The 26,694-nt window shown below is 32.4% G+C and overlaps 4 protein-coding genes across 4 annotated transcripts; 1 reads left to right on the top strand and 3 right to left on the bottom strand.

Annotated features, from left to right (window-relative positions):
• Window positions 1-289: 289 nt before the first annotated feature.
• LOC115707716 (serine/threonine/tyrosine-protein kinase HT1) lies at window positions 290-3,586 on the top strand. Its single transcript, XM_030635747.2, has 3 exons — window positions 290-1,652; window positions 2,201-2,656; window positions 2,928-3,586. The coding sequence occupies exons 1-3, from the start codon at window positions 1,233-1,235 to the stop codon at window positions 3,174-3,176; spliced, it is 1,125 nt and encodes a 374-aa protein (XP_030491607.1). The 5' UTR covers window positions 290-1,232; the 3' UTR covers window positions 3,177-3,586.
• A 5,286-nt stretch (window positions 3,587-8,872) lies between these two features.
• LOC115707380 (uncharacterized) lies at window positions 8,873-10,687 on the bottom strand. The gene has a single exon (XM_030635331.2). The coding sequence runs from the start codon at window positions 9,832-9,834 to the stop codon at window positions 9,130-9,132; it is 705 nt and encodes a 234-aa protein (XP_030491191.2). The 5' UTR covers window positions 9,835-10,687; the 3' UTR covers window positions 8,873-9,129.
• Window positions 10,688-11,205: 518 nt separating this feature from the next.
• On the bottom strand, window positions 11,206-14,013 carry LOC115707379 (probable carboxylesterase SOBER1-like). Its single transcript, XM_030635330.2, has 6 exons — window positions 13,328-14,013; window positions 12,786-12,838; window positions 12,238-12,361; window positions 12,010-12,131; window positions 11,589-11,696; window positions 11,206-11,493 (listed from the first exon to the last, which is right to left on the bottom strand). The coding sequence occupies exons 1-6, from the start codon at window positions 13,473-13,475 to the stop codon at window positions 11,404-11,406; spliced, it is 645 nt and encodes a 214-aa protein (XP_030491190.2). The 5' UTR covers window positions 13,476-14,013; the 3' UTR covers window positions 11,206-11,403.
• Window positions 14,014-16,514: 2,501 nt separating this feature from the next.
• On the bottom strand, window positions 16,515-25,586 carry LOC115707378 (probable carboxylesterase SOBER1-like). The gene is made up of 6 exons (XM_030635329.2): window positions 25,101-25,586; window positions 24,547-24,599; window positions 17,528-17,651; window positions 17,291-17,412; window positions 16,905-17,012; window positions 16,515-16,804 (listed from the first exon to the last, which is right to left on the bottom strand). Exons 1-6 carry the CDS (start codon window positions 25,360-25,362, stop codon window positions 16,715-16,717), a joined length of 759 nt encoding a protein of 252 aa, XP_030491189.2. The 5' UTR covers window positions 25,363-25,586; the 3' UTR covers window positions 16,515-16,714.
• Window positions 25,587-26,694: the final 1,108 nt, after the last annotated feature.

Here is a 26,694-nt window from a genome sequence, read left to right as displayed (position 1 = left end):
ACAATTAACAAATTGGACATAAGTACTATTGTGAAGCCTTTTATTTTTTCGTTAGGGGAAGTTTACTGAACCGTGTTTGAGGCCAACTACTAACTATAGTCCACTTGTGATGCATCTTTTTCACCCTCTAAAATAGACAAAGATAAAAATTAATCCCATGAACTAAAAGTAAGTACCAAAGCCAATACCACAAAAACTATATAAAAAATATTTGATTAAAAAAATTGTGTAATTGTCCATTATGCAATAAGTTGAAAAATATCATGAAAACACACATGGTTAGGTGATTGATTCGCCGCTTTTCATCTAGTTGTATTGTATGGTCCCGCGTATGCATGCCACTTGTAGTTGAGTTCTTCTATTTTTCTTTCTTTTTTTTATTTCATAATTTTGAGTACAAAAAAGAGTGGCATTACCGTTAAAAGATGATGGGGGTACAATGGAACCCAAAGTTTGTAAAGGATAGATAGATAGCATAATAATCTGTGAAGAAGCCTTTGCCACTGTGCCCACTTAGCATTGATGATCCTAAAAGGATCCTGGAACAGAAATCAGTGGGAGCTGCATATGGCCAAGAAAAAAGTCACCTCTCTTCTCTCTCTCTCTCTCTCTCTCTCTCTCTCTCGTAAAAAAGGTTTTGCCTTTTTGAACCGAGCAATCACGAGCCTCTCCTGAAATCTCTTTCCTTTGAGTTCATCTTTTTCTACTGCCAAACAACCTAATCCTCCTGATCCTATCAGAAACACCAGCCCTGAAAAAACTCTCTCTTCTGCTCCCTTTATTCAAGAAACTCTGGATTTCCATGGATTCTGTTCCTTCGTTTTGCCTCCCTCGTTTCACGAAACCATGATCTCCATCTGCATGAGTTTTCTTCTATTCGTCATGAAGTTGTTCTTCATCACTAACTGGTTTCTTCTGCTTTGATACTCAAAAGGGCTGTTCTGCTTCTTAATTATATGTATTATGACATGAGAAAATGTTAGTTTGGCTCTTCTTTCACCTAACTCTCGATGGGTTTAATCAGGTTCAGCGTATGTTTCGTTAAATTCATGAAACCCCATATTTCTTTTCCATTCTTCTTCGGAACCCATGTTTTTGAATCAGTTCATGCACTTCCTGAAATCGATTCACACATTCAGAAGGAGGGTTCCTTTTGATTGTTTGGTTTTTGATAATATTATTATAAGATTCCCTTCCAATATTCTTTTGGCCTTTGAAGAGAGCAAGCTCTAATGGCGTCCTCGTGTTTTCATGCACTTCGTATTAGAAAGTCAAAGAGCAAACCTTTACCAGTCCCTTCCTCCTCAAAAACCCAAGCAAGTTCAGATATGGAGACTTTGGAGAGAAAGAGATTTGACAGCTTAGAGTCATGGTCCATGATATTGGATTCAGAAAATGTAGAAACTTGGGAGCCATCAAAGGAGGACCAAGAGGAGGAGTGGACTGCTGATCTTTCCCAACTCTTCATTGGTAACAAATTCGCTTCAGGAGCCCATAGTAGAATCTATCGAGGAATTTACAAGCAGAGAGCCGTTGCTGTGAAAATGGTAAGGATTCCAAACCAGAATGAGGAAACAAGAACCTTACTTGAGCAGCAATTTAAGTCTGAGGTCGCCTTCCTCTCACGTCTCTTTCATCCAAACATAGTGCAGGTAACCCTTTTGGATTCTTTCCAAATTTTAACTAGTGCTTCCTTGATTATTTTCCCACTTACGTTAGTGGGCAAACAACAAAAATATTTTTTTTTATTATATATGACATACAAATAAGATTTTGTTTGCACACTGTATAACTGTTTGATTGTAAATGTTTGCTGATTAGTCCCATTATTATATTTTGGTGTCTCTATCGCAAGGGGCTAATTTTGACCATCACATATTAGACATAGTTACCCCACTCACATTGTTTCCCCCCTACTTAGTTCTTAATTGGTTTAACTCACACAACCAAACAAACACAATCAAGATTTAGAAGTCTAAACAATTCTGATTGAAGTTCTTTTTTTTTTTATTTTCTTTTGGATTCTTCTCTGTTTTGTTTGAAATAGGAATCAACCAACAAATAAAACAGGTTTTTGACTTTATTCCTATTGATAATATGCATTGGTAATTAAAGATTGTCAGAATTTGGAATGCTTTGTGAAACTTGAATGTGGTGTTCTTCATTGACCATTTTAATTAATTTTTGTCTCGTATTGCAGTTTATTGCAGCTTGTAGAAAACCCCCTGTGTACTGTATTATAACAGAATACATGTCACAAGGAACACTGAGGATGTACCTGAACAAGAAGGAGCCTTATTCACTCTCAACAGAAACAATTCTAAGGTTAGCTCTTGACATATCTCGAGGAATGGAGTACCTTCACTCTCAAGGTGTAATCCACAGGGACTTAAAATCAAATAATTTACTTCTAAATGATGATATGAGAGTTAAGGTGGCAGATTTTGGTACTTCATGTCTAGAAACACAGTGTCAGGAGACCAAAGGTAACATGGGAACATACCGTTGGATGGCGCCAGAAATGATTAAGGAGAAGCCTTACACCAGAAAAGTTGATGTTTATAGTTTTGGGATTGTGCTATGGGAACTCACAACGGCCTTGCTGCCTTTTCAAGGAATGACCCCTGTGCAGGCTGCATTTGCTGTGGCGGAGAAGGTCAGATAGCTATTTTTCCAAATCTCGAAAAAAGATGTGTTTATTGTAACTAAATGTTGCTCAAACTTACTTGAGATAACATAAAACAAAAACAAAAACAGAGTTTTAATTCTTGGTAGGTATGACACAACTTTATCATACTTCACTCAATTTGAAAAGTTATTGAATTGTATGTTAGTACACACTACTCTACTTGTGTGATTTGTGTTTATATAAAAAATTTAACACTTTGCTTAAAACTGAGTATTGAATATTGTTTTATGTATTACAGAATGAAAGGCCTCCTCTACCAGCTAGTTGTCAACCGGCTCTTGCTCATCTGATAAAGCGGTGTTGGGCGGCGAACCCCTCAAAGAGGCCGGATTTCAGTGACATTGTGTCGGTTTTGGAGAAGTATGATGAGTGTGTGAAGGAGGGTCTTCCTCTTGCTCACCATTCGAGCCTAGTCAGCCGAAATGCCATTATTGAACGCTTGAAAGGTTGTGTATCTATGAGCTCTTCCATACCTGTACATGCCTAGCTGACTGACTCAACTAAAGAGGTATTATTAATTTGTTACTCTAATTAGTATTATTGTTGTTAATTCATGCTAAAAAAAAAAAGAAGAAAAGAAAAACGCTTGTCACGTTAGTATATTAATTACTAATCAGTTCAATTTGTAATTTGTACATGCTTGATCATGCTCTTTCCAACTCTGTAATGTAACTATCCATAGGTTTCTAAGGTTGGCATTCTACCAGTGAGTAACCAATCATATGCAATGATATGGTTTTGAAAAAGAAAAAAAAAATTAAAAATATGAGAATAGAAGCAAATGAATTTATTATGCTTCTTTACTCACTATGGATACTGGTTTTGGCTTTGTCAATGTATAATGTTACAACTAACTTTAATACCCTTTACACAACAAGATGGTTCTACTTTGGTTAATTAAGGTTTTATCACAGATTTTGTCAAAGGAATCTGTACTCGATGTTGTCATTACTATGTTTATACATAAACAATGTTGCGTTTGTTCTGTCTAGTGATTATTATTCATATACGGCCACCATGATGAGTTTGGTACTCCAATCATTTTGATACTTGTATTGGGAATCTTGTACTCGATTAATGATATTTAATATTGTAAATTTTATCTCTAAAGTATTCTCAAAAGGATTTCTAATAAATGAAAGAAAGGACGGAAAGAAATTAATATCTATTATTTTAAGACCTAATATGTGTGGGTGATATTAAGAGACTTTCCAGCTATGATTGTGTATAATCATTATTGGTCTGGAAATCTCTTCTCTCATCTCATTAATGTAGATGTAAGGATCAAACACTATTGGGAGTTGTATGGTTGGATTTTAATTTTGCAACAAGCATAATTGGCATAACTAAATCTCTGTTTTTAAAGGTAAAATATTTTCATAGTGCATTTGATTGTCACAAAGAATGTGTTTAAGGTCAAAAATATCGAGTCAAACACGTAAAAGAAGTTGGATATTTCTTATTTGGTCCCTATCACATACATAACGTGATTTTAATCATAAAAGTTGCAACAGAAACCCAAGTGTTTTATTTATTTCTAATTATTATTATTATGTTTTTATTTTCTTTTCCTTAGAAAAGGAAATGTATCATGATATTGCCAAAGGTCATAATCCTTGACCATTTCTCACCCGTATTAATTTGTCTCTTTTAGGCAAATATGCCAAAAGAGTTGGTTGACCAAGTCAAAATTACGTAGTAATAAAATAATTCAAAGACTGACTACGCTAATCTGATTAGCATGCCTTATTTTATCACTCGTGTTTGACAAAATCAAACGTTTACACTTGTATAATTTTCCTTTTTTGAAGAGACACATATTTGTATAATCAGCTTAACACATTCTACTTTTTAAAATATTAGATGGACCATGTAACAACCCAACTGATATGGATATAAACGGTTAACAGTTTCTTTTTTTTTTCTTCTAAAATATAAGACTTAAATTTTAAAAAAATAATATAAAAGCGGCTAGCATTACATCTCGTGAGAGCGAGTCTTGACTAACAAAAATGTGATCCATCAACGGTGACGGGGCAAATGCATTAACAAATAATTAAAGTGGGTCATAAAATATAAGATATTAACATTTTTTTCGTATGATAATTACATTTTAAGCAAAATTCAGGTGCGGCGTAGCCTATACTCTGCTGTGTGCCTTGTCTATGACTATTATCATACGTAATTGATTAATTGTCGCTATAAATTAAAGGAGAGTAAAAAAAATTATACAACAACAATAATTATAAGCGTAACCTAATGGTAGATTGGTAGTTAATAATCTGAGTATTAAGAAGAGTGAATAAGTTATAACTGAGTTTTAAATTTATTTCCACCTCATTGACTAATTGACTAGTACTACACTACGACTACAAGTTATTATTAATATTTTCAATATTCTACTAGTTTTGCTGTTAAATAGGATCATTTTTATAGAATAAAAAACATCCCACTCCTCCAAGACTCCAACCATAATTAAAATATTAATTAAGAGACATAAATAGTTAGGTCCACAGGAAAATGCGTGAGAAATGAGGCAAGTTTTAAAGTTTCAAACCTCTAATCCAATGGATATGTCAGATTCGGGTATCTCGTCAATTATCTGGTTAGCCTTTTAGTATCATTTTATTATTATTATTATTATTATTATTATTATTATTATTACATTGATTTTAAATAAATTAATCTTTTTATTTAACTTCGAATGAAACTAACTCATACTCCAATTCCATTTTTGAGTTTGACTAGTGGAGTGGTGACTCCCATTTTCTCTTTTTCCTTTTCATGGACCTGGTCTATTAAAATAAGTTGTAATGTAATGGAGTTTTGATAGAACGTTATATGGTCCAAGAATGTAATTAAGCGACAACTGTGTTCTACCTTATCTACCAAACTAAGAAAAAAAACACATAAATGTCAAATTTTATCATCATAAACTAGTACCACTATAAGAGTAGTATCTTTTTAATATATATTCATAACATAATTTAATATTTATATTTATTTTGGTATGGTAATCGTTTTTTTTTTTATTATTTTTTAAATTCACTTTTTTTTTTTACAATGGGTTAAAAGTAATATATATGAATAATTGTTTATGTCATTTCTTTTCTTTCTTAAGCTTAACAATATATCATTTCTCATATGAGGACGATTTGTTATTCAACGTGTTCTATTAGAAAGGAATCATTTGTTTTTATAATTCTTTTTCTAAGTACAAGTATTTCAAGAGAAAATGATCTTATAATACTATTTTATATATATATATATATAAAGAGCATTATTGTTCAATACTAATAGTCGATGTGGGCAAATAATTAGTAATTTTTTTACAATTATTTGTTGAATTAAAATATGTGAAATTAATGAATGAATAAAGAAACAGGAAGACAACCCTGTCATTATGAATGATTCCATTAATTAATATTTGAAACTTATACCTAATTACATATGTATATTGGTATAATAACAAATGAAATGATAAATTAATTGATTCTTTCTTGCTTTTTATAGGAGAGCAAAATACTCGTTTACTTTAAGAAGAGACTAAGAAAAACGTTTTAAGGAAAATTAGTTATTGTAATATTACACAAAATAAGTAAAAGAAAGAAAAATAAATGAAAGACAATGATCACTATCGTAGTAGTAACAAATAACAATGATAACCATGAAAATCCACTAAAGTGTAAAAAAGATATAATTCCTTCTAACGTTAATTATTATTGATATTTAATAAACCGCCGAACAGTATCAAATGAGGTTAATCATTATTATTAAGCATTAGGAAAATAAAAGAAAGAAAAGGTTTTGAAGATTTTGACAAAAGGACACGGGAATCAGGGTTAACCGAGGTGTGAAAGGACACGTGTACGGTGATGGGCCTTGCAATAACACAGATATGGGAAACTCAAAGCTATTGTTGGAGGAATATGTGCTACTACTACTATACTCTCTCTCTTTTCCACTTTCTATATCCATTGGTTGTCCACAAAGTCACAAATTCATTTCCCTAACATACCCTTTCTTACTTTAATGAACTCATTTTAATTAAATTAATCAAACATAGGTTACTGAAGTGACTGTTGTCCCAACAACAAGCCATAATCGGCATGAGTAATAATGTTATAGGATTTATTTATTGTTTATTAAAAGGCAAAGTTAAAAATAGGAATTGATGCTCAGTACTGCTCTCACCGAATTTAATAACATGGGACCTTGTTCTTACAAGTGTTGTGTAATGTGAGTACCCCAAATTAGGTACAACTTTCATAGATTTATATATATAGTTTGGATTTGGACAGTTTTTTAGGCTTTGGTAAATGAAGGTCGAGTTTTGGATATATTGAGTTGGATTCAGTGACATCACATGCGTGTCTTTTGGAAATCTTTCGTTGTTTATACAAAATATCTGCACGAATCTACAGTTTATACTTTATGGACACCCCAACTTCAAGTACTTGATTTCTTAGTTGTTATTGAAGTTGTTCATATATTTTCATCTCAATAATAACATAACAATTTAGCTAAACCCTTAATTGTGAGCTGAAACACAATATATTATACATGTAAAATGAATAAAAACATGACAAGAAATTAAGAGAAGTGCTTAAGCTGCTAAACAGTCCCTTCTTTACAGGTAAAAAGTTTTCTTAAGGATTCATTTATTTATAAAATATAAATATACACAAATATAAAAACAATTACATACAAACAATTATATTACACTATGTTAATATTTTTAATAAAATTTAAATAAATAAATAAAATAAACGGAATCCTATGAAGGCCTATTTAGTATTATCATTTGGAGTTCACACTTTATTTGGAACCAGCCAAAAAAAAAAAATCCCTACAGATGATAGCCTATATATAACTCCTAATTTCTAGCATAAAAAACTTTTTACTTAATAATTTCACATGCTTAATGTGCAATTTTATTAACTTTTAACATAAAATAAACAGCTAATAAATTACATGTTATAATTATAATAAACTCAACCAACAAATTAATTTTATCAATGAAAAATAATACTTATTTATTAGGTGAGCTTTATCTTTCCTCTACCTTTTCTTATCATTATCAAGGGGCCATCGACATTTTTGTAAGCAAAAGTGATCAAAAGTCATTGATAAAGCTTTCTTATAACTTATTCAAGCAGTTAAAACGCAATTTAATGTATGATTAGTGAAAATTTTCAGTTCATTAAAAGGTTCTTTGTTAACTATAATTTTTAGTGCAAATATGATTATTTTAAAGACATTGAACGAGGGTAAAATGGTAAAAAAAGAGACAAAAATAAAACAATTATGGAAGGAATGAAAATAGCCCATAGAAAACAACGAAAAAGATGTTTGGACTGGAGTTATTTTAGTGGGACTTTTCCTGGGCAGAGTCCCGTTGCTTTAATCGAAGCCCTCTTTACTTTTGCCGACCTCGTTAATTGCGACACCTACCCAAAACCCCATCACATATTACTTTTATGACCATTATACCCTCTGCATTTTCAAGTACCAAAAGTACCCAACATCGTACGGTGAGCTTGTTGCATCGATCACTAGGTCACTCATAGAAATGGGCAATTTCGTAAATGCAAAATCATCATGCATTTTCAGGGATTCCCGGCTCTAAAAGAAATTCAAAAAGGTCATATTTCCGGCGATATGCATTTTGCCCATGCATAACCTCACTCCACCATGGCCATGGGCCCTCTTTAGTCATAATGGTCGGCTTCGGCCTGGACCACTCAACTATTCCTTTTGGTATTAGTAAATCTAAGCTTCTTACCCAATTAATTACGGACCAAATAATTCAAAAGCTTCTCTCTTCAATTATGTATATTCTCTTTTCCATAATCAGCAACACCATTTTCCACTAAAATTTAAGTTGAATAACTGAAAATCTTAACTATTCCAACTTAAATGAACTTAACGTGGTCACATGTGATGGAATTGAGAATTACCTTAACCTTACCTAGAAAGATCCGTACATATCTTTGATCAATAATTTAATCTTAAATCCCCTCTCAAGTTCTCAATCCAAAAAGAATCAATTTTTAACAACCCTACACAAACAGTAAGTAGCACTAACTAAAACTCTCTCCCAGTTCCCACTTATCCCCTTAAAATCATTCAGAATCACCACCCATTGTACTCAATATTTGCATGCAACATATTCAAAAGAGAGAACGAAACATTAGTTTTTGTAGTCATTAATTCAAAATGTAAAAAAAGAAATAAAAAATACCCATTTTTTACATAAGGGTAATTTACAATGGGGCCAAAAAGTAAAACTCCTCCTTGTTGTTGAAGATCAAGAAAGAAAGAAAAAACTTACTAAATTATAAGCTCATCCGCACCTCTCTTCATTGAGTTTTCATATACTAATTTTCCTTTTCTTCATTTAATTTTAGGAAAATATATATATGTTTTATAAAGTACGTCTAGCCCCAAACACCCCAAATCCTCTCCCCAATGAAATTCACAAACCTTCTCACAGACCCTCTCTCTGATGCCATTGACTCATCCTCATCATTTTCATCACCTTCAACATGACCCTGACTGTGACCGTGATCATCGCGACGACTGCACAACCCTTGGACCGATTCCGAGATACACAAATCTTCCTTTGATGACCTCGAACTCAACTCGGACCCATTCAACTCAGTACCCGAACCACGAACACTGCCCCGAGTAGGCGTAGTAGTACTATTATTACTACCTCTCTTGTTCCTTCTCTCTTTCTTACTAATCTTCCCTCCTTTGTTCTGAGTCAGCAACTGATCCTCGAACGCGTCAATGATTTCGTGAATGAGTTGCCGATTCGGAGACGATCCCCACCTCACCCAATAACTCGTGTAGCACCTGAAACAGTCGCAGTTGAACTGCGGCGGGTGATCTTTACCGGAGGTGGAGCTTGTGAAGACTGTGTTCTTGTGCTGGGAGGCGGGTCTACTACTTCTTTGGCTCGGAGCAGACGAGAAGTTTAGGGCGCCGTTGGAGCAGGAGATGAGATAGGCCAAGATCTCTCTGTCTTCAGGAGTCAAAGCCACCGTGAGGGTGAGGATAGCAGCCGGTAGAAAGGACAGGTGGTCCGATATGATTGGCGGTGACGGATGAACCGTCCCCTTCCGGTACAGCTTCTTCATCGCTAAGTTAAATTTTTGAGAGAACTCAGAGAGAGAGAGAGAGAGAAGAGAGAGAGAGTTTTAAATTTTTGATCTAACGGTGACTGAGAAGTTTGGACCTTAAAGAGTCACTGAAGGTTATATTCTGAGAAGAGAGAGAGAGAGAGAGGAAGACATTGGAGTTGGTGACATGTGTCGGGGTCTTATTGAGGGAATAATCATGTGCGACGCGTATAGTGTAGTCTCAAATTTTACTGAATAAGATTTGTTTGGACATTTGGTGACTTGATCAGAGACCGTTGATTCGTTATGATCTTATGGTTACTACTCCCAGTGTATACGTCAATTTATCAAGTAGGGTTGTTGGGATTGGTCGCTGCTTGGTCGGAAATATAAAATAATAAATTATTATAAAAGGGGTTAAGTCTTGGGGGCGGTATGGGCCACAGATAAACATCAAAATTATTCATCTTTTATGTTTGTTTTATTAGAAACAAACCCTAACTTAATCCCAAGGGAGACTTCTTTTATATTGTATTTAATTGTTTATTTTTAGAAAAAAGAAAATTATAATTTATTTTTTTTAACTTAGGTTTACACAATTTCCTTATCATTCACCTAACAATATATCGAAAAAAAACGAAAATATTCACTGGTTACAAATTATGTACTATTCTGATTAAATGAAGTCAAAAACCCAGCTTATCAGTTGCTTGAATTTTTTAATATTTTTAGAGAAGAATCACTTGCTTGGAGTTCTGATTTATAAATTTATAATTTAATCACGCGTAATTTCATTTGACTTTTTAATACTTTGTTGTGCCCTTACCAAATGGGAATCTCCTTTTTTTTCTTTTTTTTTTCTATTTTTTTTTAATAATGATTATGAATATTCGTTTATTGACTCAATGAAGTCCATATCTTCTTCAACAGGACAGCAATGGTATTTTAAGATGGATTGTATGTACGTAGCTACTAGCTAGCTTTCCATGACAAATACAAAAGAGGTAAGTTCCAAATGGTTATGGTAATTATTTTCTGAAAAAAATAGTAGTTAGAGAATAAAGATAATGTAACAATTACTCACATGAATGATAACGATATTAAGTTTTTACTTAATAATCACTTGTCCAAGAGAGCAATTTGTCCTTATGACATATGCCATCTATACATATATTATATATACTCAGCCGCATCATTTTTTTGGTACCCTTGAAAGTTATATATTCTAATTTGATGGCTTAGTTTTAAGTGAAATGTATTTGTCTGTCTCATACCACTGCATGAAAATGAGACTAAAAGCCATTACTTTTTTTTGTTCAGACACTGCATAAGGACATTTTTTAAAAAGGTAGGGAAGGAGACTATTTAATGATGAAGTGAGAGCTAAAGTAATAAAGAATTTCCAACAACGTTGGCGTTCTTGCAATTATTGATACAATATACAATACTACCAGGTCGGTGAAAGTTGTTTTTAAAAATAAAATTTATATTCATATAAACAAGCAACAGAATATCAGCCCCAGAAAAGTTGTTGGAAAGTTTTTCCCTTTGATATGATGATGCTCAGCAGTAATGAAATTAAAATCTCTAAGAAGAACATTGCAGACGAGTTTTGATCCATGACTCCAGATACTCAAACTCTTCACTGATTATTGTATGAGTAAGACCAGGATAAGGCTGCAAATAAGTATACCAGAACAAAGTTTGTCACGGGTCAAATTTTAGTACAAAAAACAAATGTCAAATTTATATATTGACCAGTAGGATATTACCTTAAACTCACAACTTATACCAGCATTTTCAAGGAGAGGGGGGCCAGCTAGTCCTGCCTTAAACAGTACCCTTTCGTCATCCATTCCATGTAACCACAAAATAGGTGTCTGAAACACAAAAACACACGAATGGAACAGAAGTTTTAAGTTTACAACTCAAAATATGTATTAATGTATTACAATATAATCAGTTTCCCCATCAAGTTAAATTCAACATGTACTTAAATTATTTACAAAACAGCAATTAATTTGCATATTTCACATCGTATGATTGCATGAAATGGTACACAGCAGTGGGAAAGTGAGGATGGGCCTTACTACATGTGCATTTTCTTACTACTTTCTTCAGAAAATGACAAGGGAAAAAAGGAAAACATGCAGACCAAGACTAGACATATCGAAATTATATCCCAAGGAGTACCCTCTTGGCGTCTGGTGAAATTTGATCAATCAATGATGGATTAAAGGGGACCCATCCGCTGATTACTGCACCTCCCCCCAGAGTTTTTGGGTACAGAAGAACACTTGCCAGTGTCAGAGCACCTGGTGGAGATTGATCAACATACAAAGTTACTAGCAATAAATGCAGATCAATAATGCAGTGATGTGAACTAGTGAGATTAAGAGAGAAGGAAGGAGAAAGGCAAACCTCCTTGACTAAATCCACACACAAATATATTATTAGGATTAGTGCCAGCAGCTATCTCTTTGTCAATCATCTTATGTACATTCTCTACAGCTTTAACCAAGCTAATTTCATCTTTTGGTGAATCCTGAAACCAATAGTAAAGATGCAGAAGAAATCAAAATAAACCAGAAATGACGTTATAAATGAGCTTACATAGCACCATTTTAAGTTTTGTTATTGAAATGAGTGAATGATGAGAATTTCTACAACAAATTAATTTATGAAAGCATTTTCAGAACTCTTTTCAAAATTTTCCAATACTAAGGAAATGTATAAGGAGCCAGGAATATCTAACTTAGTGCTAGATAGGTTCCAAGACGGAAATCATCTCAAACACTTCACAAATGCACCAAACAATTCGCCGTACAAGCCAACAGTAAAAACTATTCATAACTTATTATTGTGATCAAATTAATTACTGCAACACTTTTACACTTCAGATTCCACTCAATTAGTTACATGAAATCTGAAAAAGGAAATTTAAAAAGTATAAAACATGTCATACTTACAGCAGTAATCGGAACCTCGTGAATGTCAAACCATGAAGGACTTATAGCTCCATCTACAAGAAAAAGGAAATAACTCAGACAGCATTATATGAAATAAGATTGTCTGAAAATTCAGGGGAAGGAACATACCCAAACTATACTAGCCCCTATATATTTTGCAAGAAACCTAACACTTTAAATGTATTTTCCTAGTAAACCCTTGTAACCTCAAAACAGGTTTAGTTTTCTTCTACTGAAATTGTAAATAACTTGAATACTATATTCACCTGGTCTATAAAGAACACCAGATATATAATTGGGAACATAACAAAACTAACATAAGTCTTCTCCAAAACAATTTAAAAAGAACGTAAAAGCACCTGATGATAACAACAAAAACACACACGAACAAAAACAATAGAAAACCCATGTGAGTTATAAAAATTTAAGTCATCAAAACAGACACAGATATAAAACAATCACAATTATGAACGAAGTGTATATTGAAACAAAAAGACACACATAATTAGTAATTGCCCAAAAGATTAGAAGTGAAAACGTACTATAGAAGGTGACTGGGTTCGGAGGCGCAGAAGGGAAGGACCAGACTGTGTTCCTGAACTCGGGTGAAGTAAATAAGTTCTTAATGGGTTCGTTCGCGGGTCCAGAGTCGCCACGGCCGTGAAGCCACAAAATGAAGCTTCGAGCCATGAACACTGGTCTTCTAAATGATGGGCCAGGCCGGAGAACCAGTGTGAACAATACAGTGGTACTTAGGGTTACAGTAAGAAGAACGCGCAAGCTTCATACTCGATCATCTTCATCAATGGAGCTTTATGTAAATTTTGGTCAAATTTCACAAAAGACTTTAATACCCCTGATTTCTAACTTTCGTTTAGCATGTGTTTTGTTTAAGGATTCAATTAACAAGGTGCACAAAGAAGACAATTGTTTTTTTTTTTGAGAAATTATGTACAATTAAGGTTCTGTTTGATAGAAAAGACTGAAAACAGGATGAATGAAAAATTAGGAAAGAGTGATAATTTCTTTTTTTTTTTTTTGTAAAAAAATAGACTGATGGAATGATACATATTACTATATTATGATATCTTTATAATTATAATTTGCTATCCTTTCACTTCTTATTTCTCTTCTTCATTCAAACCCACCCTGTTGTCATCTCCAATTCCTCTTGTCAAACAAAAAAATTTATTATCTCCTCTCCTCTTTTCTCCCTCCAACTAAAATAGTGCAAAGCAAAATTTTTGCCAACTTTCATCCAAATAACGATTTTGGGAAACAAGGCTTTTGTTATAATACGTAATTATTTGAAAAGAAACGATAAGTTTAATGTAAAACAACATTAATTCACACAATTTTGTGATAACAATATTGTTAACAGTGCATTTGGTTAGTTGTAATTAAATAGAATCAATTTCATCATAATCTCTTGTTCGATTATTTTAAAATATTGATATTATAATATATTATTCCATTAAAATAATTATTCCAAAATAAGATATCAATATAATTTTATTTATTTTTTATATATATGCATATTAAGTTCAATTCAATTTTATTATTATTCTTATTCTTGTTTTTCAATTTTCATTCATTTTAATTAACGTACTTTAAGATCTTAAAATTTAGTGAGTTACAGAAAAAAAAAATATTTTTGAGTCCTTATTTAATAAAAAAAATGTGTAATTTTTTTTTAAAAAAAATTAAGCACTTGGGCAAAGTGGACCATACACACCAACTTAGCTCTCCTATGTTTAGGGTCGGGTTTGAACCTAAGGCTATGTTTAGTAGGAAGGAGGGAGAACATGATGAATGGAGAGATTGGATGGGATGAGAAGTAAGAGAGATCAAGAAAATAGTTGATTTCCTTTATTTGATATGAGTTTGGTTTAACATGCTTAAATATAAGGGATTATTTTACAAATACACATAAACAACAAAAAAAATTACAAAAATATAGTTTCACAGAATTTTAAACATTTTTACGATTTTTTTTATTTTATTTACAGAAAATATGGTCTTTTGAAATTGTATTCTTGTAATTAATTGTTGATTTTTTATTATTTGTATGTTATTTTTTGATGTTATTTAGATGTCATTTCATGTTACTTTTATGTATTTTTTTGTTATTTTCGTGTTATTTCTATAAAAGCCGTAAAAATGTAAACGAAAAATCTTTAAACGTAAAAATGTAATTTTTTTACAAAGAATGGTACCTTATGTAATTACTTCTAAATATAAAGCATGGTCTTTTATACCACCCAATTAGAAATAAAATACTTATACTTTTAATATGTTTTCCTTCCAAAAATATCCTTACATTTTAAAAAAATCCTCTCTCTAACTCTAAGTCTTATTGTCTCCACCCCGAAGCCCCAAAATCCATGAGCTCAACCACCCAGAAATCTCTGAAATACCTACCCATTGTTGGAGTTCTCTTCTCGCTCGTTTTTTGTGTTTTTTTTTTTTCAAGTTTTTGACAATGTCATAAAACATCGCTAAATGTCGCTATAACGCAAAATATCGCTAAACACATCATTAAATGTCGTAAAATTACACTCAAGTTTTCACAATGATTAGCGATGTATTGTGCATTTATAAATCTCATGTTACAAATACATCGCTAATATCATTGCTAAACACGCAAAATATCACCAAATATTGCTAAACTTCATTCATAACCTCACGTATGATATATTATTGCAAATACAACGCTAAATATTGCAAAAAACTAGAAAACCAAAAGAAATAAAAATACAAAAAACAAGAGAGACTGGGAGAGAAGACGACAGTAGGAGCTTACAACCGAGGTTAAGGTCTGTGTGTTCGATGGCAGTAGTTCTGAGCTAGGTTCAATGCAAGAAGTGAGAGAGTTAGAGAGATAAAGTTTTTTTGAAATGTAAGGATGTTTTTAAGAGAAAAAAATTAAAAGTATAAATATATTATTTCTAATTGGGTGGAATATATAAAAATCCTTGTTTTACATTTAAGCATAATAAGCCAGAAAGTTGAAAGATGAAAAAAAAATATTAGTAAAATTATAAAATTATCTTTCTAAATATAAATATTAGTCATTTTAGAAGAATAATTATTATTATTATTATTATTATTATTATTATTATTATTATTATTATTATTATTATTATTATTATTATTATTATTATTATTATTATTATTATTATTATTATTATTATTATTTTGAAGAGTTAAATTTTTAAATTTTAAAGTTTGGCAGGAGAATGTCACCCTCCTTCATTCTTCTTGTCAAACAAAGAGGATATGCTATTTCAAAAAAAAAAACATCATTAAAACTACAAAATTTCAAGAAAACAAAGATTAAAATTAAGGAATCAATAGAGAAAAAACTACATTACACTATACCATACTATACTATAGATAGAAGCATCCATTTTTTCCAACTCTTAATTAGTCCATGAAAAAAAATATTGTTAATTTAAAAAGGTAAAACTAAACAAGTCATACATTTTTGCATTTTTCTACTTTGTTTTAAAGCATCATTATCTTTGTATTGATTTAGGCTTATTATTATATTAAATTAGGAGAGAGAAATAAAGAAATAGTTACTGTAGGTTAGATAATAGACTAATAGTGCTTTTGCAGTTCATTTTTCCTATTAATCAACTCTCTAATTTTATTTGTGCCTTCCAAATTTCACCTTTTCTTTTTAAGCATATACTCGTTTGTTTAAAAAATGATATGATGCAAAGGTTGGTGCAAATGGTATTTAGTTGTATTAAGATAAAAACATATAAAGATGTGGTTTTTTAAAAATAAAAACTTATTCATATAAGCAAACAGAATACCAGTCCCAGAAAAGGTGTTGAAACCGTAGTTTTTTTCCCTTTGAATGTGATGCTCAGCAATAATGACTTACTAATAAGGTGATATCACCATTAAATCTCTAAGAACTAAGAAGAACTTTGCAGACGAGCTTTGATCCATGACTCCAGATACTTTAGCTCTTCATTGCTTATTGAATGAGTAAGACCAGGATACGCCTTCAAATAATAAAGCAGAGTTTGTCACGGGTCAAAACATTATTACAAAATTAAAAAGAAGAAAAAGGTCAATTAATATCTTGATCAGAAGTAATCTTACCTTAAACTCGCAACTTATACCAGCTTTTTCAAGGAATGGGGGGCCAGCTTGTCCTGCTTCAAACAGTACTGTTCTGTCATCCATTCCATGTGACCACAAAATAGGAGTCTGCATATAAGATTTAGATATGAGAAATTGTTTAAACACAAAAAATACACGAATGGAATTGTCTTTCATGTTTGGGACTCATAAGTCATAATGTATTATAACATAATTTACAACTCAAGCTAGAATCATATTGTACTTAAATTATTTACGACACAGCAATTAAAGATGGGCCTTACTACACGTGCATTTTCTTATTACTTCTTCGGAAAATGACAAGAGAAGAAACAAAACAAAGTGCAGACCAAGACTAGACATATCAAAATTATCCTAAGGAGTACCCTTTTGGCGTCTGGTGAAATTTGATTAATCAATGATGAATTAAAGGGGACCCATCCACTGAATACTGCACCTCCCCCCAGAGTTTTTGGGTAAAGAAGAACACTTGCTAGAGTCAAAGCGCCTAAGGAGATTGTTCAATATATAAATATAAAGTTAGTAGCAGTAAATGCAGACAAATAATGCAGTGATGTGAACGAGTAAGATTAAAAGAGATAGAAGGAAGGAGAAAGATAAACCTCCTTGACTAAATCCACACACAAATATATTATTAGGATTAGTGCCAGCAGCTATCTCTTTGTCAATCATCTTGTGTACATTCTGTACAGCTTTAACCAAGCTACTTTCATCTTTTGGTGAATCCTGAAATATATTATTAACTTAATCAATAGTAATAAATAAAAAAATGATGTTATAAATGAGCTACTTGGAACAATGTTCTGTTAGAATACTGTAAATCTGTACATAGCCCTAATTAATTCAAGAGAATCAAACAATAAAATTAAGGAATAGCGGAAGCGTACCGGAGTCCATAGAATCGATCTTTGATTGGTATGATCTTCCAATTTTGCATCAAAACCTTTGAAACCTTATTTTCTTGATGATGGGGATTCAAGAACTCTGGAAAAATACTGATACGATGCAAAATGGGGACCCATACCTGTTATATTACCAACAGACAAACCTGTTGGCAATATTTTGGACTATTTCTATTTGGCCCCTCATCAATATAGAAATTGTCTAATTGGTATCCACATATTAAAATCATGACAATCATGCCCTTAAGTCATAAACTTTATTCCAAAATAGACCACATAAATTTGACTTATTTATTTGATGACCCAACACACATTTTATATATACAATTGTGACCCTAATTATTTCTAACAATCTCCCACTGGGTCACATATGTAAACATATAAATGTGTTAACCTTATTGAGCTCATAACTTTGTCATCATAACCATAGGCATGTGCAATCTCGTCCATTAACTATATCAACATAGGATCAAAGCGATTTTCGTTGTATCAATCACAACTAAACCCATCAATGGTCACATATATCAACATAGCCAAATGACATAGATCAATCATGATAATGTGGTATGAAAATTACATGCATGGTGATCTATTCATGTCAATTTTCAATTGGTCCTACTTTACTTTATGGAGATCAAAACTTTAGCTTAAATGTACAAAGTGAAATAAACTGAATAACATAATTTCTGATCAGAAAAATATCCAAATACACATGTTTCATGAAACAAATAAAACACACTAAAGACAAACTCCCACTGAATCTAGATGTCCTCATAATCTAAAACACCCATACGAGCAGTGTGCTCATGAAAGACCTTGGGTGGCAAACCCTTAGTAAGGGGGTCTGCAATCATGGAGTTTGTACCTAAGTGTTCTATACAAATCTGTCTACTTTGTACCCTTTCTTTCACAACAAGGAACTTGATGTCAATGTGTTTTGACTTCGTCGAGCTCCTATTGTTGTTGGAATACAATACAGCTGATTTATTGTCACAATACAACTTAAGTGGTCTTTCAATTCCATCCACAATGCGCAGCCCAGTGACAAAGTTCCTCAGCCATATACCATGGTTGGATGCCTCATAACATGCAACAAATTCTGCTGCCATGGTGGATGAAGCTATGAGTGTTTGTTTTGCACTCCTCCATGATATAGCTCCACCACCTAACAGATATATGTAGCCCGAAGTGGATCTCCTACTATCTTGGCATCCCGCAAAGTCAGAGTCAGAGTACCCAATGATCTCAAAGTGATCTGACCTCCTATATGTGAGCATGTACTCTCTTGTTCTCTTCAAATATCTCATAACCTTTTTGGCTGCTTTCCAGTGATCAATTCCTGGATTGCTTAAGTATCTGCCTAACACTCCAACAATGTACGCTATATCCGGACGCGTACAAACTTGAGCATACATTAGACTCCCAACAGCCGAAGCGTAGGGAATCTTTTGCATTTCTTGAATTTCAAGGCTTCCTTTAGGGCATTGTTTAAGACAAAATTTGTCTCCTTTAACGACAGGGGTATCACCTGGTCTACAATCTTGCATGCCAAACCGTTTGAGTACTTTATCGATATAGCTCTTTTGTGATAATCCAAGAATACCCCGAGAACGGTCTCGATGTATTTGAATTCCTAAAACAAAAGAGGCGTCACCAAGATCTTTCATCTCAAAATGCTTCGATAGAAATCTCTTGGTTTCGTGCAATAAGCCTATATCATTAGTGGCAAGCAATATGTCATCGACATATAGAACCAGAAATATACATTTACTCCCACTAAACTTATGATACACACAATCATCAACAGCATTCATCTCAAAACCAAATAAGAGAACCACTTGATGAAATTTGTGGTACCATTGACGGGAAGCTTGCTTGAGTCCATAGATGGATTTTTTTAATTTGCAAACCATTTTCTTTGGGTCACCGACCACAAAGTTTTCTGGTTGCTCCATATAAATTGTCTCATCAATGTCGCCATTGAGAAACGCTGTTTTAACATCCATCTGATGTAACTCAAGATCAAAGTGAGCAACAAGTGCCATTATTATCCTGAAAGAGTCTTTCGATGAAACTGGAGAGAAAGTCTCTTTATAATCAATGCCTTCTTTCTGAGTATAGCCTTTTGCTACAAGACGTGCCTTAAACCTCACCACATTACCATTTTCATCCCTCTTGGTTTTAAATATCCATTTACAACCAATTGGTTTTACACCTTCTGGTAATGGGACAACTTCCCAAACTTTATTGTCTTGCATAGACTTATTCTCTTCATTCATGGCATCATTCCACTTATGAGAGTTAGAACTTTTCATGGCCTGATGAAAGTTGATTGGATCATCTTCCATCATTCCAATGCCATCCTCATGTTCTTGAAGATACACTATGTATTCATCTGGATTAATAGCATTTCTTCTTTCTCTAGTGGATCGTCGCAAAGGCACTTGTTCTTGAGGTTGTTGAGTTTGTACCTCTGGGGTTTGATTGACTATGTTTGGTTGCTCTTGATCTAAAACTTGATCAATATTAGGAATGGAATCCTGAATATTGTCAAAAGCAACTATTGGAATAGGAATCAACTCATCTTCAAAAGAAGTGGGTGATTCTAAATCCTCCTCAAAAACGAAGTCTTTAACCGTATTTCTCCCCCCAAACTCAATATCCTCAAAGAACTTTGCAGTTCCCGTTTCAAATATATTCTTTACTTTGGGATCATAAAACTTGAAACCCCTGGATCGTTCAGAATATCCAATAAAGTAGCTGCTCACAGTTTTAGGTTCCAGCTTCTTTTCATTTGGCCTATAAGGCCTAGCCTCAGCTGGACATCCCCAAACATGAAAGTGCTTAAGACTGGGCTTTCGCCCTGTCCAAAACTCATAAGGTGTTTTTGCAGCTGCTTTAGTTGGTACCCTATTCAAAATGTAGGCTGCTGTCTTAAGTGCCTCTCCCCAGAGTGATTCTGGTAAGGTTGAATGACTGATCATACTCCTTACCATATCTTTAAGAGTACGGTTTCGTCTTTCAGCAACACCATTCATGCTAGGAGATCCTGGCATAGTGTACTGTGGGACAATTCCACACTCCTCTAGATATCTGGCAAAAGGTCCTGGACGTTGTTCACCTGATCCGTCATATCTGCCATAGTACTCACCACCACGGTCAGACCTGACTTGCTTTATTCTTTTGCTAAGTTGATTCTCAACTTCAGCCTTAAAAGATTTGAACACGTCCAACACTTGAGACTTTTCATGAAGTAGAAATAGGTACGCATATCTTGAGTAATCATCTATGAATGATACGAAATATCGTTGACCATTCCAAGAAGGTGTAGGAAATGGCCCACAAATATCTGTATGTATCAACTCTAAGACATCGGTAGCTCTTTTCGCACCCAATTTCTTTATTTTGGTCTGTTTGCCTTTAATGCATTCAATACAAACATCAAAGTCTGAAAAATCAATTGAATCTAAAATTCCATCAGACACAAGTCGCTCAACTCTATTTCTAGAGATGTGACCTAACCGTTTGTGCCATAAGGAACTTGATTTTTCATTATCCATTTTACGCTTAGTACCACGTGATTCCACATTCAAGGTTTCATTATAAGAAGCAACAGTGTCAAGCAAATATAAGTTGTCATAAACCATAAGTGAACCAGTTCCAACAGTATTTGAATTAATAGATAAACTAAAGCAATTGTTTCCAAATGAACAACAATAACCCAATTTGTCCAAACAAGAAACAGAAACCAAATTCCGTCTAAAAGACGGTACAACAAAAGTATCTATTAAGTCCAAATAGTAACCAGTACTTAACAACAACCTAAAATGCCCTATTGCTTCTACATTTACCGACTTGCCATCTCCCACATAAATGCTTCTTTCAGCATCATTTGGCTTTCGGTAACTCAGGCAACCCTGCATAGAAACACTGATGTTAGTAGTAGCACCGGAATCTAACCACCAAGTGTTTCTTGGTACTGAAGCTAAATTTACCTCAGAACAGACCAAAGTAAGAAATGTACCTTTCTTTGCTCGCCATGCAATATACTTAGCACATTCCTTCTTCATGTGTCCTTTCATGTTACAAAAGTAACAAGCATCATCATTATTGGCTTGAGTTTGTTTCTTATGAGCAGGACCTTTATCCTTAGCAGCCTCATTCTTTCTTTTCTTGCACTTATCTTTAGAGGTGCTTGCCAAATGAGCACTTTCAGTCTTCTCTTGCTTCAATCTTTCTTCCTCTTGAACACAAAATGAAATGAGCTCATTAAGAGTCCATTTCTCCCTTTGGCAGTTGTAACTGACTTTAAATTGACTGAATTGTGGAGGAAGAGAGATAAGCACTAAATGCACAAGCAAGTCATCCGAAAGCTCAAGCTTTAGTGCCTTCAACTTTGAAGCAAGGTGAGACATTTCCATAATGTACTCCCTTATGTTTTCCTTGCCCTTAAACTTCATGGAAATAAGTTTCTTTAAAAGAGTACTTGTTTCCGCCTTATCGCTTTTTGCAAAGCGCTTCTCAATTTCAGCAAGGAAAGTTGTGGCATCGGTGACCTCCTCGGACACCGCACCCCTAAAAGCCTCAGGTATGCCGCGCTTAATGATCATAAGACTCATGCGGTTTGAACGGTCCCACTTCTCATAAATCCTCCTTTGCTCGGAGGTACTGGTATCCGTAAGAGAAGCAGGACGATCCATCCTTAATGCAAGGTCAAGATCCATGCAGCCAAGAACAATAAAAATGTTCTCCTTCCAGTCCTTAAAGTTATTACCATTAAGGACCGGTACCGAATTAAGGTTAGCAGATACACTAGCAACAGCTGAAAAGAACAATACAATTACATAAATAACATGCTCATATAAGAATCCAAATAAAACAATAAATTCAAATATTGGTTAATCCCATCTCAAGATACCAAACACAACATTAATATTAAGTCTTTGGACAGTAATATTAATTGTAAGCGGTACTCTTGTTGTAGTGATCAAATATTGACAATAAATTATGTCAAACAATATGCAATCTTTGGACTAACATATTATTCACACAAAATTCCTTATAATTGTCACACATTTATCACCACAAACATGCATGAAATTCATCCAAATATTAACTCACCTTTGGGGTAGTTAATAAATTTATGAATTACATACACACCATTATCATAATATTTTTATTAAATTAATTTACACAAAAGGGATCACTTTGGTGATATTTTGTTTCAATTAATTTAACTAAAATATTATATATCCTTAATAAATTTTTAAACCAAAATTTGAATTAATTGTTGCTGAATTATTATTATTATTTTAAAATTATTATATATTTTAATAAAATAATAATAATAATAAAACTAAAGAAGAAATCAGAACAGAATGCATTCTCTAATGCATGTGATATCGATGCATACTCGCATCAGTAAAAGCCAAAAAACAAAAAAGAAACATATATACATTAATTGCATATGTATGAATTGAAAATACTGTAGATTCTTTTATATATATATGCGACTGATTGAAAAACTAGAATGTGGACCAAATACTGTAACATGCAAGTATATATAAAACTGTTATTTATATACCAAAATTTTCAATCGTAAAGATATATCATCGCATATATATACAAAGCAAACATTTAATGGCATAAGCAAATATATATATCACTAAATACCAGAAACAAAACAATTAAAAGTGACTGAAACCACATATAGATAATAACCATATGTGATAAATTACAGAGAAACAAGAAAAATATATATACTCAACACTGTACGATTATAATCGAAAAGATATAATCCCAAATACCAACATATATATATGAACGGATATATATATTCGACATTACATTTATACTGAACCGAATACTAATTGCAAAAAGAATATACTAATTGCAAAAATAATAACTTAATGGAAGATCAATATTAACATAAATTCTCAAGAACTAATTTAGGGATGCTCTGATACCAAATGTTAGAATACTGTAAATCTGTACATAGCCCTAATTAATTCAAGAGAATCAAACAATAAAATTAAGGAATAGCGGAAGCGTACCGGAGTCCATAGAATCGATCTTTGATTGGTATGATCTTCCAATTTTGCATCAAAACCTTTGAAACCTTATTTTCTTGATGATGGGGATTCAAGAACTCTGGAAAAATACTGATACGATGCAAAATGGGGACCCATACCTGTTATATTACCAACAGACAAACCTGTTGGCAATATTTTGGACTATTTCTATTTGGCCCCTCATCAATATAGAAATTGTCTAATTGGTATCCACATATTAAAATCATGACAATCATGCCCTTAAGTCATAAACTTTATTCCAAAATAGACCACATAAATTTAACTTATTTATTTGATGACCCAACACACATTTTATATATACAATTGTGACCCTAATTATTTCTAACATGTTCAGTTTTGTTTTCAAAAATTAAATGAATGGTGAGATTTTCTAGAACAACTTTTTGAAACATTTTAAGAATCCCCTTTCAAAATCTACAATACTAAACGTGTTAATGAAACCTACAATCATGAGGAGGCAAGAAGGTCTTAAGCTATTGCTAGATAGGTTCCAAGAAGACTAACTCAAACAGTTCAGAACTTAATTGTAATCAAATTACTACAACACTTTTACTTTAGATTCCATCCAATTCATGCTATAACATATTAGAAAACAAATTTAAGAAGTATGAAACATGTAGTACTTACAGCAGTAACCGGAATCTCATGAATGTCAAACCATGAAGGCATTACAGCACCATCTACAACAAAAAGACAACCCTAAAGTTATCAACATAAGATTGTTCTGCAATGCCAAGAGAATAAAGATTCCCAATTTACTAGTCCTTGTCTTGAATGACACCTACCATTTTAAAGTGAATCATAGGCCTAGTTGTAGTACAAGGAGGAAAAGAAGAAAGAAGTCAAGTGATAACTCATAAACTCATACTGTATTTTGCTAATTTAACGAATTTGTCACCTCAAAACAGGTTTAATTCTTTTCTATATACAAAAGTTAAAAGACTTGAACACCAGATTGATAACAGTTTCACTATAATTGGGAACAAAACTTACGTTGTTCTCCAAACTATTTAAAATAACAAAAACAAACAAAAGAATAGAAGAGGACGAAAACCCATGGGAGTAATAGCATTTTATGTCATCAAAACATTTACATTGATAGACACAAATTTTGAAACTAAAACACACATGATTAGTAATTAATTGCCAAAAAGAGTAGAAAAGTAGTTGTGTAAACATACAATTGCAGGTGACCGGGTTCGAAGGAGCAGAAGGGAAGGACCAATTTGTGTTCCTGAACTCGGGTGAAGTGAATAAGTTCTTGATGGGTTGGTTCGCGGGTCCAGAGTCGCCAAGGCCGTGAAGCCACAAAATGAAGCTTCGAGCCATGGAATCTGGTCTTCTAAATGACGGGTTAGGTCGGAAAACTAGTGTGAACAATAAAGTGCCACTTAGGGTTAATGTAAGAAGAGTAATTGGCTTAGTTAATAGCACAAGCTTCATCTTCGATCGTCTTCATCCATGGAGGTTTGTGCCGTACAATTTGGTCAAGTTTCGGAAAAGACTTCAATACCCCTCATTTCTTCTGATTACGACGTCGTTAGATTAGTTCAGCATTCAGATATAGGCCCAGCTCACCTTTTGCAGCCCAATTAAAAGAAGTCCTTCCTTTTTTTTTTCTTCTGAAAAATCCACAAAGAAGTTTAAGAGATTAGAATATCACACTTTATACAACAAAAAATATTTGTACTTTATTAGTAGAGATATTTGTAACACCTAAGTATCTAATGCAACAAAACATGGACGAAATATACTTTCACTAAACAATTAACTTGGGTTCTTAAAATGTTCACAACTAAATGACATGATTAGTTGTCAAAAAGTAATATTTAATTAAATAAACATATGTTGAAAAAAAAACAAATGAGAGAAATTCAGAAACCCTGAACATTATACTTTTCTAAAAAAGACAAGAATTTTGTCTGTATGTTTCAATTATAGTGGACATGATATAGAAAAATTAGAAAGATAAAGTTCATAATAATAATTATATATATGGGTGACTATTCAATGGTTACATTTTTATTGTAACCATATGGTTACATTTTTCTTTAACCTGTAATAGCAGGTTACTAATAGGTAGACTTTCCTTTTTTAGATTTAATTAATTATAATTAACTATTTTCTTAAAATAATTAATTAAATAGTAGACATTCCTTTTTTAGAATTATTTAATTATAATTAACTATTTTCTTAAAATAATTAATTAAATATTTAACAAGACCTCTTTTAGCAATTAATATTTATATTTAAATCCCTACTTGAATTATTTTGATAATTAAGCCATTTAATCATAATATTTACAATAAACTTTATTTTTTTTTTACAAAAATTAAACTTCTTTTGACACAAATTAAAATTCTCTTCTTATAATAAATTTTTAAATAATTAATTATTTTTAAATGATATTTAATTATTTTGTTACAATTATATGAACTAAGTATGATGCCTCAAGCTAATCAATCAATAACAAGTGCATCCATTTTTTTTCTAAAAAATCCTTCAACTTATTTCATTTTTTACTTTTTAAATATTTAAATAAAAAAATTAAATAATTAAGTGTAATAATTTAAAATTAAGATTACAAGTATAATAAAATTTAAATTATGAAATTATATGTGTATAATTTTAAATTATAAAAAGTTTTGCTATAAAATTTTAAATAATTTAACTATAAAAAAATAAATTGCTAAAAGATCCTTATATAGTAATAAATTGTAAAAAATTAATTAATAATTATAATTAATTTAATTTTAAAATATAATTAATCTTAAT

The sequence above is a fragment of the Cannabis sativa genome, chromosome 1 (assembly GCF_029168945.1).
Source record: "Cannabis sativa cultivar Pink pepper isolate KNU-18-1 chromosome 1, ASM2916894v1, whole genome shotgun sequence".
NCBI classification, from domain to species: Eukaryota; Viridiplantae; Streptophyta; class Magnoliopsida; order Rosales; family Cannabaceae; genus Cannabis; species Cannabis sativa.
This window is presented reverse-complemented; position numbering and strand designations above follow the sequence as displayed.

What these genes read in the sequence shown, in the direction of transcription:
- LOC115707716 (XM_030635747.2), top strand. Translation starts at nt 1,233, where the DNA reads ATGGCGTCCTCGTGTTTTCATGCACTTCGTATTAGAAAGTCAAAGAGC. An exon ending in TTCATCCAAACATAGTGCAG is followed by an intron (nt 1,653 to 2,200) that starts GTAACCCTTTTG and finishes CTCGTATTGCAG; the next exon opens with TTTATTGCAGCTTGTAGAAA. An exon ending in CATTTGCTGTGGCGGAGAAG is followed by an intron (nt 2,657 to 2,927) that starts GTCAGATAGCTA and finishes TATGTATTACAG; the next exon opens with AATGAAAGGCCTCCTCTACC.
- LOC115707380 (XM_030635331.2), bottom strand. Translation starts at nt 9,834, where the DNA reads ATGAAGAAGCTGTACCGGAAGGGGACGGTTCATCCGTCACCGCCAATC.
- LOC115707379 (XM_030635330.2), bottom strand. Translation starts at nt 13,475, where the DNA reads ATGGCTCGAAGCTTCATTTTGTGGCTTCACGGCCGTGGCGACTCTGGA. An exon ending in GTGTGGATTTAGTCAAGGAG is followed by an intron (nt 12,132 to 12,237) that starts GTTTGCCTTTCT and finishes AATCTCCACCAG; the next exon opens with GTGCTCTGACACTGGCAAGT. An exon ending in GTATAAGTTGTGAGTTTAAG is followed by an intron (nt 11,494 to 11,588) that starts GTAATATCCTAC and finishes ACTTATTTGCAG; the next exon opens with CCTTATCCTGGTCTTACTCA.
- LOC115707378 (XM_030635329.2), bottom strand. Translation starts at nt 25,362, where the DNA reads ATGAAGCTTGTGCTATTAACTAAGCCAATTACTCTTCTTACATTAACC. An exon ending in GAACCCGGTCACCTGCAATT is followed by an intron (nt 24,600 to 25,100) that starts GTATGTTTACAC and finishes TTTTTGTTGTAG; the next exon opens with ATGGTGCTGTAATGCCTTCA. An exon ending in GTATAAGTTGCGAGTTTAAG is followed by an intron (nt 16,805 to 16,904) that starts GTAAGATTACTT and finishes TATTATTTGAAG; the next exon opens with GCGTATCCTGGTCTTACTCA.